Source organism: Cyanistes caeruleus, chromosome 3 (genome assembly GCF_971803275.1).
Source record: "Cyanistes caeruleus chromosome 3, bCyaCae1.hap1.1, whole genome shotgun sequence".
Lineage (NCBI taxonomy): Eukaryota > Metazoa > Chordata > Aves > Passeriformes > Paridae > Cyanistes > Cyanistes caeruleus.
This window is the reverse complement of record NC_141703.1, coordinates 2,741,935-2,755,937: the sequence shown is the minus strand read 5'-3', so window position 1 is coordinate 2,755,937 and position 14,003 is coordinate 2,741,935. Positions and strand designations below refer to the sequence as shown.

At 41.5% G+C, this 14,003-nt stretch overlaps 1 protein-coding gene across 2 annotated transcripts in view; it reads left to right on the top strand.

Moving 5' to 3' along the window:
- HLCS (holocarboxylase synthetase) overlaps positions 1 to 14,003 on the top strand; it is a 113,431-nt gene that overhangs the window by 4,000 nt on the left and 95,428 nt on the right. For both annotated transcript variants that reach the window (XM_023926032.2, XM_023926040.2), the window contains exons 3-5: positions 3,563 to 3,725; positions 5,385 to 6,265; positions 9,181 to 9,363. In XM_023926032.2, coding sequence (XP_023781800.2) covers positions 3,563 to 3,725; positions 5,385 to 6,265; positions 9,181 to 9,363 — 1,227 coding nt within the window. The remainder of the gene's footprint in view (positions 1 to 3,562; positions 3,726 to 5,384; positions 6,266 to 9,180; positions 9,364 to 14,003) is intronic.

The window sequence follows — 14,003 nt, the reverse complement described above, 5'->3', positions numbered from 1 at the left end:
GGGCTGGAGTGACAGGAGCCAGGGAATGGCTGCCAGTGGCAGAGGGCAGGGCTGGATCTTGGGATCTTGGGCAGGAATTGTTCCCTGGCAGGGTGGGCAGGGACTGGGATGGAATTGCCAGAGCAGCTGGGGCTGCCCCTGGATCCCTGGCAGTGCCCAAGGCCAGGCTGGACATTGGGAGCACCTGGAACAGTGGCCTTTGTGGAAAATCCTTCTGCTTTTTTTAAGCCCCATTCAGGCACTGGAAGGCTGTGAGAGAGGAGAGATGGATCTCACTGCCTCCAGGGAAGGGAGAAAAGGGCAGATGTGAGTGTCAGGATGTGTCTGTGAAGTCTGTAATAAAACATCTGGGCTGCCTGCTGGGATTCCAGAGCTCTTCCATGAATCAGGCTGCTCTGCCCCAGGCTGGGATCACCCCTGGGGCCATGGACACTGTCCTGAGTGTCCCTAAAGGGCCATCTGTCACCCTTATTTCCTGGAATCGGGTTTCAGACTCCTCCTTGGAGTTCCAGGAAATCCCATTCCCAGGTGCTCATGGCCTGTCTGCTTCCCTGCACGAGGATCCTGTGTTTTCCAGGTCACTTTTTCCAGGAGATGATCCCTGCTGGAGTGAACATGGGGAGCAGAGGGGTTGGGAAACAGATTTATCTGAGGGCAGGTTGGGAATGGGCTCAGCTCTGGGTTTGGGGCTGCAATCAGACTTTGAGTGCCTTCACCCCCTGCCAGTTCCAGGACTGAACATGGATTTGGAGCCTCTTAGTCAGGACTGGTATCCAGAAGTGCTGCTTCAGGGGAAATCCTTGGCTTCATGGAGCTCCAGGGCACCCAGAGCTTGGTGGGACCTTCTCTGCTCAAATCCTCTGGTCCTGATCCCACTGGGCACACATTTCCTTGGAGAAAATCTGCATTACCTGGTTTGGGAATGATTTTATTGCCTCTGATAGGTGAATCCATCCAGGTGGGCTCTGCTTCTGGAGATAAACGAGCTGTGCCCTCCCTCTTTCTCAGAGTGCACCTGGGCAGTGCTGGACCAGCTCAGATGGAAGATTTTTATTTCATTTTTACTTCTTGTAGCAGAAAGATCCACAATAACATCTGCATTGAAGCTCTAATTATCTACTCTTCTGGGGTTAATTGTTTTGGGTTTTTTTCAGTCTTCTTGGGTTTGCTTTTGTTTTCTTCAGGATGGAAAATTTTACATTCTCATGTGGACATTAATAATGAATTTGATTTAGAAAGCTCAAAAGTGATAGTCCAGACAAAAAATCAAACCTAAAGAGGAAAAGGACTGCCGGTTTATTTTGTTTTTGTTCTTCTGTGTGAACCCAGTAAATGTTCTTAATTTTGGTGCTTCTGGTTGTCACCACAGCCAGGAGCTGTGGGAACACATTGCTTTTAGGGGAACTTCTGGCCTGAAAAGCCATTTTTTGTATGACTGTCAGTGATCTGTGACTGGTGAAAATGAGGGGACTCAGAAAACAGGAGTGTGAATAATGTCTCATCTCTTGCTAAGAGCTGGCCTTTCATCCTTTATTTTGACAGAATTTCGATTTCAAATTGTAGCAGGAAAGCTGGAAAATATTCCCTGAAGGTTTTTACTCTGCTCTGGAGCCAGTGGATTGTTGATTGAGCAAGATTTCAGGGTCATAGGTTTTGGCAAGAGCTTTACTTAGTGATCTACTTCTGTGGGCTCACTTTATTTGCACTATGCTGCAATAACTACATTTTGCATCTGAGATTTTACTTGGTGCCATGAAAGAAAGATCAAGAGCATCAACAGATCTTCCTCACACTTTCCAGGAGTGGCCCACCAACACACACCTGCTTGTTCTTTGGATGAGAAAGGATATTTATATATTCTGGCAGTCACATTGAACACAGGGACGTACTCTGGTGTCACAGAGCTGGAGTTGCAAAGTGCCAAAGCCCCATGCACTGATCCCCTTTTCCTTTTGGAAAGGGAATTTTTTCACTAAGGGTTAGCAGAAGTCACGGATCAGAAGATCCCAGCCAGGTTTCTTGTTAGATGTCTCAAAGGCCATAAATATAAATATAAGTATAAATATGGATTGAGACCCCACCTGCAGAGAGACCACCCCCTGCCCTGGGGCCCAGCTCAGGGAGCAGCTGGAGCTGCTGGAGAGAGCCCAGAGGAGGCTCCAGGATGAGCAGAGGGATGGAGCAGCTCTGCTGGCAGGAAAGGCTGGCACAGCTGCCATTGTTCAGCCTGGCCAGGAGAAGCTTTGGGCTGAGCTCAGGGTGGCCTTGCAGGGCCTGAAGGAGCCCCAGGAAAGCTGGAGAGAGACAATTGCCAAGGGCTGCAGGGCCAGGAGCCAGGGAATGGCTGCCAGGGGCAGAGGGCAGGGCTGGATCTTGGGATCTTGGGCAGGAATTGTTCCCTGGCAGGGTGGGCAGGGGCTGGGATGGAATTGCCAGAGCAGCTGGGGCTGCCCCTGGATCTCTGGCAGTACCCAAGGCCAGGCTGGACATTGGGAGCAGCTGGGACAGTGGGAGCTGTCCCTGCCATGGCTGGGGTGGGAATGGGATGAGTTTTAAGGTTCCTTCAACCCATTCTGTGACTGAATGGCCTCATTTGGGTTGTGCTGATCAGAATCTGTCTTTGAGAATGGCTTAGAAAGGAGACAGAACCATTAGGGTTGTTTGCCCTTTCTTCTTGTTCCCTTGGGAAATACCACAAAATCAAAAGTTGGAGGTGGATTCTCTTGGATATTGTATAAACCATTTAATTAAATAAAAAGGTAAATTTATCTGATGGACTAATTATGAACAAGTAGAATAACTGACAGCTCACTCTCACTTTGTTCATTCACAATAAGTTTTTCTTTACTTTAGTCAGTGTTTTACATCTGGTGTGTGCAGATGAAAAGCTGAACCTCCTGGAAGTGGTTTCCAAGTGCTGCAGCTGCTCTGTGGGAATTGCACTTTGACTCCCAGTTTTTGGAATATGGGAAAGGCTGATTTTTATTTTTTTTTTATAGGTCATGAAGGCAGGTGCTGCTTCCTTGTCTGTAAATATTTCTTCACGGGAGAACAACTGATTCGTGTATCCAGTTGTGTCTCCTCCTTGTGCAATGTTTCTTTCTTGGAGAAAGGAATTTTTGATGTAGAGAAACATCTTGAACCCTCAGGATTTAGTTAATGCTTCTGATAATTTTTATTAAACTTTTGTGGTTTACTTTTGTTCTTTTTTATCAGCATTCCTGCTTGGAGTTTGTGCTGAAGGAAACAAATCCAAACAGATGTTTTTTCTTTCAGAATGTGACATCGCTCTGCTGCCATTTTGTTGCTTGGAACTTTCAGGGCTTTGATCTTTGGGAATGATTCCTTTGTACTCCCAGTTTTCTCCCAACACTTGGTGTGATTATTGTTCTGTTCCATCAGGGCTCAATCTTGCCTGCCTAAAGCAACCCTCCCTCAGTAAATTCTTTGGGTTGCATTCAATTCTCCTGCAGTTCCTCTTACAAACTCACAATATTATTGATACTTGGGAATTTTTCCATAACCTTTCCCAACTGAAAGCCATCCATATGCTCTGTTCTAGATTGTGAAGTGGTCAGACTTTTGTTCACCCTTGGCCTATAAACCTGGTGAACCTTTTAAGTTAATTGCTGAAGCCAGTGTAGATAATTTCAGTAGCCTTGGAATAGCCTTCCTGGAAGACAGGCTGCAGATGGATAACGGGATGGTGCCACACAGGATTGTTTGTAAGTATCCTCCTGATCGTTTTTAATAGCACAACATATTTTGTTTATGGTTATTTTAGGATTTTGTGCATAGTTTTTATACCTAGCTGCAAAATTTGCCTTTATTTTGGCAGCGTTTTCTTCCTGTTGGGATTTCAGGAAGTTGATCCCTCTGTAGCTCTGCTTTAATTTCATAGGATAGTGGAATGATTTGGGTTGGAAGAAACCTTAAAATAATCCATTCCCACCCCCTGCCGTGGGCTGGAACCTCTTCCACTATCCCAGGGTGCTCCAAACCAGAAGTTAGAAAATATTTTCTTCAAGTTTTGTCTGCTAGATTAACAAATCTATTAAAAAAAACCACAAAACCCATCAAACTGAAAGTTCTTAAGCAAACATTCTCTATTGTTTTCATATTTGAAATTAAAGTGTATTCGAAGCTGAACATGGATTGAGAACAATTTGGGGTGGGATTTTTTTATGGGGTTTGTATTTGCTTTGCTGGTTTTTTTGATGTAGATCACAGTGCACTGGCAGAAATTAAGGAATGACAAAATCCACAACATTTAGCTGAAGTGCCAGAAGACAGGAGTATTCTCCCAAAAGAATCTGATGGGAAATTCTGTCTCTCTTGGTGCTGTTCTGCATAAATATTCCCCCAAGGAAGGATGGAAGCTGAGAGTGTCTTAGTCACTCTCTTTTTAAAATGTTTTCTGCCTCTTTTTGCTTCCAGTGCTGTGTGGAAGCTGCTCCAGCACGGGCTGGGGGAGGCTCTAGATGGAATAACAGAGGTTGGAAGCTGTAAAATTCCCTTGAGATATTAAAAAAAAATAAATCTTTCTTCATGTTTCTGCTCCAAAGGGGATGCAGTTTCATAAGGAAAGGGGTTGAAGTTGGATCTGATGTGTTGCAACAAAATGTTGTTAATCAAGTTCCTCCCTGAATTATAATAAATTCATTTGGTTTTGTGTGAGTGGAGGATTCAGTAAAATTGTTCAAATTTTGCCTTGAAGTGTTTTCCTGGTTCAGCAGCTGAAGAAGCACTCCCTTGTGAAGAGTATTTTTTCTCTCCTCTTCGCTCTGCACTTTTCATGCTTGCAGTAATCATCTTTGCTCTTCTCACTTGTATTTGCTATGAATTATCTTTGGATTTCTATCATTTTCAGGGGGAAAGGGGAATTTTTTAACAGTTCTTCTTATTTTCTTGTTTTCCCTTGGATTCTTAGCTCCCAAATCTTGCTGCGAGTGGGTCTCTCTCCCTTTCTGCAGACTGAAATCAGTTCAAATATCTTTTTCCTCCCTTTTCTTGTGCCAAGCCTTTATCTGCAGCCTACAGCAGTGCAAGGGATGTGGTTCAATATCTATCTTACCCAATACCATCACTTTATTAGCTTATTTCAGAAGAGTTGATTTCAAAACAGCAGCAAGTGACTTTAAACCCTGCCCTCCTGAGAAGAGCAGTATTTTTCCAGAGGTGTTTTCTTCATTTTGTCTTTAGATTTATCTTACAGGTGCAAAACTTTGTTGTTCTGGGGGGGAAATAGGATTTGTTGTGTCAAAGAAGTGAAATTCTTGCTGTGACAGGACATTTGTACTGAAATTAAGTTCTGCTGTTAATGATATTTATCATAACCCTTTCAATCTCATTATTCCAACCCCTTTTTTTTTGTCCTTTTCCAGCTGTCCATTTAGAGGAATCTGCTCTGAAGCAGTTGGCACAGGAGGCGCCGTCGGTGAAGGAGAAAAGCTCAGACATGGATGGAGTAACTCCTGCTGGGAAATCAGGATTAGGACGAGGTGAGGAGGAGAAATCCAAGCTGGAAGAAGAAGAAAGGGAGCATGAGGAGACAGGAGTTGGGGAACATCACCACTTGCACCTTTCCAGCTGCCACGAGTGTCTGCAGCTTGAAAACAGCACCATTGAATCCGTGAAATTCGCCTCTGCAGAAAACATTCCCGAGCTTCCCGATGATTGCAGCAGCAGAACGGAGGAGAAGGAGGATGAACTGCTGGAAAAAGGAATGAAAAGAATAAACCTCACTGCGAAACCCCCGAATATATTGATTTACCTGGGCTCTGAGGCTGCCAAAGAGAGGTTTGAGCAGGTGAAGTCAGTCCTCAGGGAATGCATCGATGCTGAGAGCTACACCATCTACCAGCTGCACCAGGAGCGAGTGCTCAGGGATCCCTGGATTGACAACTCCCTGCTGCTGGTCATTGCCACAGAGGAGCCCATTCCTGAGGGCAGCCACAAGCAATTTATGAAATTTCTGTCCAGAGGGGGGAAGATTCTTGGGTTTTCTTCGTCCTTCACCTTCGGGGGTGTGCAGATAAAGCACAAAAACAAACTGAGGAAGGCTGTGCATGAGCTGGTGGTCTCTAAAAAGGACAGCACTGAGGTGAAGCTGAACCTCCTGGTCAGTGGCTGTGTTTTTGAGGAAGGGATGAAGGGAGATGCCACCAGAGTGAAGGTGTTGAGTCGATTAAATAATGCTGATAAAGACATGGTTATTGTGCATCTGCCTCATGGGAGCAGTGGAGGAGAAGCCATCCTTTCGCAGGTACAGGGAGCAGGGGAGAATTCATTTCCTCATTGCTGCATGGTGTGCAGTCCTAAAAAGTTGTTCCCATTGCATGTTCTTGGGGATTCCTGTTGAGGGGAGGTGTGGAATCATGGAATGGTTTGGGTTGGGAGGGAATTAAAGCTCATCCAGTGTCACCCCTGCCATGGCAGGGGCACTTCCCACTGTCCCAGGTGCTCCCAATGTCCAGCCTGGCCTTGGGCACTGCCAGGGATCCAGGGGCAGCCCCAGCTGCTCTGGCAATTCCATCCCAGCCCCTGCCCACCCTGCCAGGGATAAATGGATGTCCTGGATGTACAGGGTGGGTTTCACTTGATGTTAAAGAATGGGAATGTCACTGCTGTGGAAATGATTCCTGCTTTTCACCATGGAGCCAGGCATGTGTGGATCAGGCAAGATCACAGAGGGTGGTAAAACAAGGAACAGTTTTGTGCAGGAAGCAGGAATTTTACTCATCAATCCATGGAAGTACCTCCAATATCTGGGTGCCAGAGGATGGTGCCAAACTTCCTGGTGGTGCCCAGTGACATCACAAGGAGCACTGGCCATAAACTAAACCCCATCAAGTTCCACCTCCACACGAGGAGGAATTTCCTTCCATGGAGGGGCACTTCCCTCAGGGAAGTGATGGGGTGTCCCTTTCTGGAGACATTCCAAACCCACCTGGACACTTTCCTGTGTCCCCTGCTTCAGGTGACCCTGCCTGAGCAGGGGGTTGGGGTGGGTCATCTCCAGAAGTCACTTCCAACCCCAGTTTTTCTGGGATTTTGTCATATTCCAGAACTGAGCTTTCCCTTTCTGCCTGCTGGAAGTGGTACAGGAATACAGGTTGAGCAGATCTTGGGAGCTGGGAAATAAACTCCACAAAATCCTTACAAAAATAGGAATTTTGGCAAAGGAAGAAGTTCAGAACAAACCTTGCTGGAAACTTTGTTTCCTGAGTCCTTATTCAGGCTTTAAAGCTTTAAATGTTCAACATTCTGCTCCTACCAAATAGAGAATCTGGGGGGTGGAATTGGGGTAGTGTAGGATGAGCCAAAATCATTCATTCCACTTAAAAATAATATCCCAGGAAACAGGGGCCTCTCCAGTATTATGATGTTTTGATTTCTGATTAAAAAACCACCAAAACAGCCCAAAAAACCCCTCAAAAATTAAACAGAGAAGTTCAAGTGTTCATAATATTTTTTTTTTTAATTTTACCTTCTGGATAATGGGTGAGGAAGCTTCCATGGGAAAGTAAATGATGGTCACTGATTATTGAAATGATTTAAATATTCCCAGTTAAAGTTTTGAGTGATGGAAAGGCTGATAAGAGGTACCATGAAGTTTAGAAAATAAATCTGCCAAACACATTGAGAAAAACAGAGCAAGGTTTAATTTCCAAGATGAAGTTAAGGAATGTAAAAGATGAACAAACTTTATGAAAGTTTTTATTTTTACCAATATTTTAGGTAGGGAACTTTCTCAGGAGCCCAGGGCACTGAAATTTAACTGCTCAGGGATCAGATGTCAAGACTCTTGCAGCAGTTATGGAGCTCAGAAATATTCAGGGGGTTTCTTAGAAGTGTTTTTGTCTTTTATCAATTGAAATCTGCTGGATTTTTGGGAACTCTGTTTGACATTGTAGGGTATTTATTGCTTTTTTTTGTAGGCAGCTCTGCCACCCATGTGCTGCTGCCAGAAAATGGATTCGATTCTGTCCCTGCAAGTTCTGCTTTGTTGCACCCTTCTAATTGATCCTCCTGCTGCAGTAAAACTTAATACTCCAGAGGTTTTCCCCAGGAAAAAAAAGAAGGGCATCAGAGCACAGCTTCAAAAATCAGATTAAAAGGATTAGTGTGGCATTTTATAATTCTAAATGACTTCCAGTCTGGATTTGAAAAGCTCTTATTGTTTCCATGGGACAGGCAGTGACATCAACCATGAAATATTCTGGTAGATTTTTCCTTTTTTCTGCACTCCTCTGGTGGGTGGGTGTGTCCTGCCTCCTCTTTAATGAATTTTAATCAATCATGGAATGGTTTGGAAGAGATCTTAAAATTATCCCACCCCTGGCATGGCAGGGACACCTCCCACTGTCCCAGGTGCTCCCAATGTCCAGCCTGGCCTTGGGCACTGCCAGGGATCCAGGAGCAGCCATACTCATTCATTTCCCTGAATTTCAATATATAAAAATATATATAAACCACAAAGGACATCGTTACATTTTGTAAAATGGAAGAAATGAACAAAAATAAGGGTTTTATTTAATAGCAATAATTGAATGTGCAGAGAGTACAAGGGCTTTGAAATATCTTGCAACACAAAAGAGGTCTGGGAAGGATTTTTTTTTCCTCTTACATTTTATTTCAACTTTTAAGCATCTGCTTCAGCTGTGAGGAGTGATTTTCTACCAGGTGAGAAAGGAACTTTTTTAGACAGAAGGGTTTCTTTATCTGCACTGATTTCCACTAAATTCACGTGACTTGCTTGAGTTCTCCCTGTCTAGTACAACTTCTAAAAAGCTCTTTCAATTTTAATATAATTTTAATGGAATTTCAGTTTTGCTGTCATTTTAATTGTAATTGAATTCTGCTCATGTACAAGCCACAATATGACTTGTGAAGCAGAAGGTTAAATTTAAATTGGTAAATACAAGTTTGGGCAACTCCTCCAGAAAAAGTTTACTAGAAAGTGAAATTTTGGGTAGGCTTCAGAGGAAATTGTGGTGTATTGACAGCTATGATCCCTGAATTGGAAACTGATTTTATTTTTTAATATATTTATTTATATTTAAATATATTTTGTTGAAAATATATATTAAATATTTTAAAAATTTATTTTAAATTTAGTTATTTATTTATTTAATTGTTTAAAAATATTTTACTTATTTAATATACTTGTCCTGTCAGGCCCATTTGGAGCTGGACAGCAATTCCCTGGATGTGCAAACTGAAGAGGATTTTAATTTGCTCAAGTTGAGCAATTCCAAGAGATACGAAGTTCTCAAGGAGATCCTGACGTGCCTTGGGCTGAGCTGTGAAAGGAGTGAAATTCCCGTGTTAACACCCATTTATCTGCTCTCTCCAGACGAGGTAAGCTTGGATTTCCCCTGCCAGGGAAATTCAGTGTTCTCTTCAACCCTGCAATGTTTGTTTGCAGAGTTTTCAACAGACAGGTAAACACAAAGTTTAATTTTTAATCCATCGCTGTTTTGTTCCCTGCTAGAATGAGTTCTGGATTTCACCACAGGGAATTTGTGCAGGGTTCATTTTACTGTATTTCTATATTTCTGTTAAGAACTTTTTAATGCCTTGTTAAGGCTGTAGTGAGCTAGAACTGCTTTGGAAAAGAGGATTTGTTTTTCTTTTAAATCAGGATAAAAAATTCTGCACAGCAAGAGGAATTCCTTTTTATTTTTTTCTTCTCAAAAGAAGAAATGGAAATTGTGAAGAGTGGAGTGAATAGGGAAGGGTCTAGGATTGCTCAGGGAAAACCTTGATTCCTGAGGGTGTTGTAACATTTCCTGTGAATATTTGTGATTGAAATGTCAGCTCTCAATGAGACACTGCTCTGAAGAATTGTGAGGAATATATAAAACTGTGATTTTTCACTTGTTTTTCTTTAAAACATCAAAATCGTGGGTGAATTGATTCTCTGTTTGTGTGGCAGTGTGGAAATAAATAAAACCCATTTAACCTTTCTGACTTTCATTAAATGTGCTCTAGACACAAGACTTACTTATTGAACTCTTCCTATTTTTGTTCTCCTCTTTCACTATTTATTTTTTTTCATGATTGGTTCTATCCAATGCCTTTGGACTTTTCAGAAGTGTCATATATTCAAATTCAGCTAATTTCTATCCAAACTTGCCATCTAGTGGCATATACCAGGGTTGCAGACCATCAGGTAAAGATATTTTAACTGTATATTCTTTAGTTAAAGTTTATACCACAATTAGTTTTTAAAATTTTATTCCTAAATTCTATTAATAAATGATTTTATTCCTAAACTTTATTAATTTTACTGTGTTTTCACGTGATTTTAATTGTTTTATTCACATATTTTAATGGTAGTTTTGCTGTGTTTAGTCTCTGTTTTAATGTCTTTCCCTCTGGCCATGATATAATTCCAGACTGTAAAAGGAAATTGCAACTTGTGTGTTACAGCTGCAGTTCCTAACGAGGACAGAGCACATTATTATTTATTATTTATAATATTAACACATAATATTTATAAAATAAATAATGAATGTGTTAGAGCTTAGCTTTCTCACAAATAATTTCTTTTTCTCCATCCATCCTGTTCTCCAGAGGTCTCCTTGCTTTCCCAGAGAGCCAGGAGATACAAAAAATGTGAATTATTTGAGAAAACCTTTAGTTGTGTTGCCAGCAAGTGATTTTGGGATGATTTTCTTAGACTTCCTTGTAATAAAAATGCCAGAATGAGTCAATGAATGGTCAAACAAGCTCAAGGTCCTGTTAACAGATCCAAAAATAATGAGAAATACTTTTACTATTCCTGAGATTTGGCAGCTCAGGAATGATTCCTCACCCCCAAACTGGAGTTTCCATTGTGTTTAAAAACTGCTGGTTCCCCTCACCTGCTCAGATTTTTCTAATTAATTTTAGGAACCCTGAGCTTCTTTTGCTTATGAGGAAGAAATAATGATTTGGTTTGCTCTGCATTTTCTACTCCATTAAGAAAAAATAAAGCTAAGGGGTTTTTTTGGGTAATTTTAAAATTCTTTCAATTTTAAGTGCTGGTTTGGGGAGTTCTTTAATTGACAGCAGAGCTGTCCCCTCTTCTGTGGGATTTCCTTGGTACCTCTTCCATCTTTTATCACTTCAGAACTTTCACCAGATTTGTTTTCTGCTACATTTTGGGCATCAAATAAAATTCTAAACTTTATTCTGTGAGCAAACAGATTTTTCCTTTGTGTAAATTCTGTGTTTTTCTGCATCATTGTTGAGATGCTGTTAACAATCCCATCAAAGCTATGCTGCTGATTGACAGAAATGTGATTATTAAGAGTTTAAGATGTTCCTCTCCACTCTGTGAGCCTTGCTTGGTGCCTTTTGCACTGGAATTTGAAGCTGTTCCTGAGGGGTGGGTTGGAAATTTTGGTTTCTTTCCTCCTTAGGATTCACATTTTGAAGTTTTAATTTTCAGTTAATGGACCTTAAAAACAAGGTCTTGCTGCGTGGATTAAAAAAAAGCCAACAAAACATGATCAGAACTGGAATTATTATATTTTTAAATTCAAATAATAGCTCTGCTCTCTGAATAATGGATGGTCATGCCCATCTTTAAGAATTTTAGATATTAGGGAGAATTCTGCTACAACAACAACAAAGCATTTGAATGAAGAACAGTCAAAATGCTGTTTAAAAGCTTAATTAAATCTACACAACTTGATGCTAAATGTATTTTTAGAGGCCAGTATTGACACCAAAGCCCAGCACCTTTGTCTTTTCTCCTTTCCTTGCAGGGCTGCAGAGCAGTTGAGCAAATTGAGAGGGAAATTCTGTGTCCCTGTGGGGAGGGGTGGACTCAAATGTCCCAACCCCTGATCTGTCGTCTGGCACCCACATGTTCAGTGGCAGCTCCAAGCATAGAGATCTGATTTTTTCTGCAGCTTTGCCTTTAAACTCTCAAATATTTGCTCTTTCAGCCACCTCCAAGGATAATTTTTCAGATGTAAACGCCAGGATCGTGTTTTATTGCCGGGAGTTTCAGCGTAGGTTTCAAACCAAGGATTTACTCCTTGAAGAATGAGATTTGTCCCAGTGGTGATTATTCCCGTTAGGAATTGTTACACCCACACATTTGCTCATCTGAAAACTTGAGTAAAAACTCCTCAGGCTCCAAAAATTTTTGGTGTATTTGAGTAACTCAGTAGCTGGAGCAGAATCAGCTCAGTCAGAGCAGATTTCCACGTCTTGGTTCTGGGGTGGCATCGTCAGCTTTTAAATTCCAGCTCCATTATGTCAGCCAAGAAAATGTGGAGTTCCTTTATCCTGAATAAATCTTCCTTTGAGGATGGGAAATTTGAACTCCCAGCTAACACTATAATGAACCCTGATTTCAGGGTACATTTTGAGACAATTGTTTCTGAAATATTTCTATGCATATTCATGGGTGTTGGAGGACTTGAGATTCAATGTCTGGGGGTTCTTAAAATTTCCAGTGCTAAAATCAAGGATAGTTACACTGAAACTACAGAGTTTTTCTTATTATCCAAGTTTTTGGTTTATAAGTGAACCAAAAGTGTAAAATCTAGAAAATAGGAGATCTGCTTGTTTTCTGTTATCCTCAAAGCGTGAGCATCATCCCTGACTTACAGGCAGTAGAACAAAAACAAAACATTCCAAATACCTTTGGAATTATTTATTCCAGAAAGGAAATTTGCTCTTTTCTCTGGCTCAGAAGTAACATAAGACCTGAGAAAAATATTAAATGAACAACAGACTGTGAGAGACATGAATAAATCACTGATAAATAATTTGTGTCTAATATTTTTTTTACTTTTTTTAATATATTATGCGTGTTATTTGAAATGAGTAAAAACCTTTGTACTTGAAAGCTTTTCCCAGTTTGTTTCTTGGCTAGAAATGAAAATATCTTTCAAGGCAAATTAGCTTCAAGGCAAAAAAAAATTAGATATAGCAATGTAAATGCATCTGTACCAATAAAAATGTGTATTTGATGAAGCACCTTACTTGTTTTGGGGGGATGGATTTAATGCATCTGTAAAATTTCACCTAAAGAGTGATAGCTGTGCTATCAATTAAATAGCATATATTTGTAGCATGGATATTTGTAATTTAACTCCGTGGATTTAGGGGTCTTTTCAATAATAAATTCAAAGGAATTTGTTGGGCTGCAAGGTTTTGAGTTGTCTGTGTGTGCAGGGAGGGTGGGTTTGTGTTTGCTGGTTTTGTGTTCTTCCCTCTGCCCTCCTCAAATTCGCTTCTGTTTCTTTACAACAAAAACTTGCAAACCCAGAAGGGCCACACAAATTACAAAGCCAATTTTTTTTAGTCTTGTCATTCATGGGAAGTGTCAGTGTTTGGATTCTGACAATGATTCCTGCTGTTTGCTGGTGTTAGAGTGTGGGTCTGAATGAAATTGTTCTCCAAGAATGTGGTTTTTGACAGTCTGTGGCTCCCTTTTTTCTTATTTTTGTTTCATTAGCACTCAGGATAATGAAATTACGCAGGAATTGTGTCCAAATTCAGCAGCTCAGAGCTGCTTTGGTCTGGTTTTTGTACCTCAGTGATATTTCCTCTTGTTCCTCAGTGAACATTTGTAATGCTTGTCACACAAGCTTTGATTCCATGTGGTGGAATAAATTCTGTGTATTTTAGCACATCTTTCTTCTTTCTCCTCAGTCATCTGTTACTCTGCACTTTATTACTGTGGCTTCCTCATAGAACTGGAGCCTGGAGAAAAGGAGGCTCAGGGGGGACCTCACTGCTCTGCACAACTCCCTGACAGGAGGGACAGGGAAAAAATGAGAGGAAATGGCCTCAAATGGCACCAGGGGAGGCTCAGGTTGGAGATTGGGAAAGAAAATTTCCCTGGAAGAGCAGTCAGGCCTTGGGATGAGCTGCCCAGGGAGGTTTGGAGTGGCTGGAATTGTCCCAGAGGAGTCTGGATGTGGCCCTTGGGGACAGGGTTTGGGGTGATGCTGCTGGGCTTGGGCTGGCACTGGATGGTCCTGAAGGGCTCT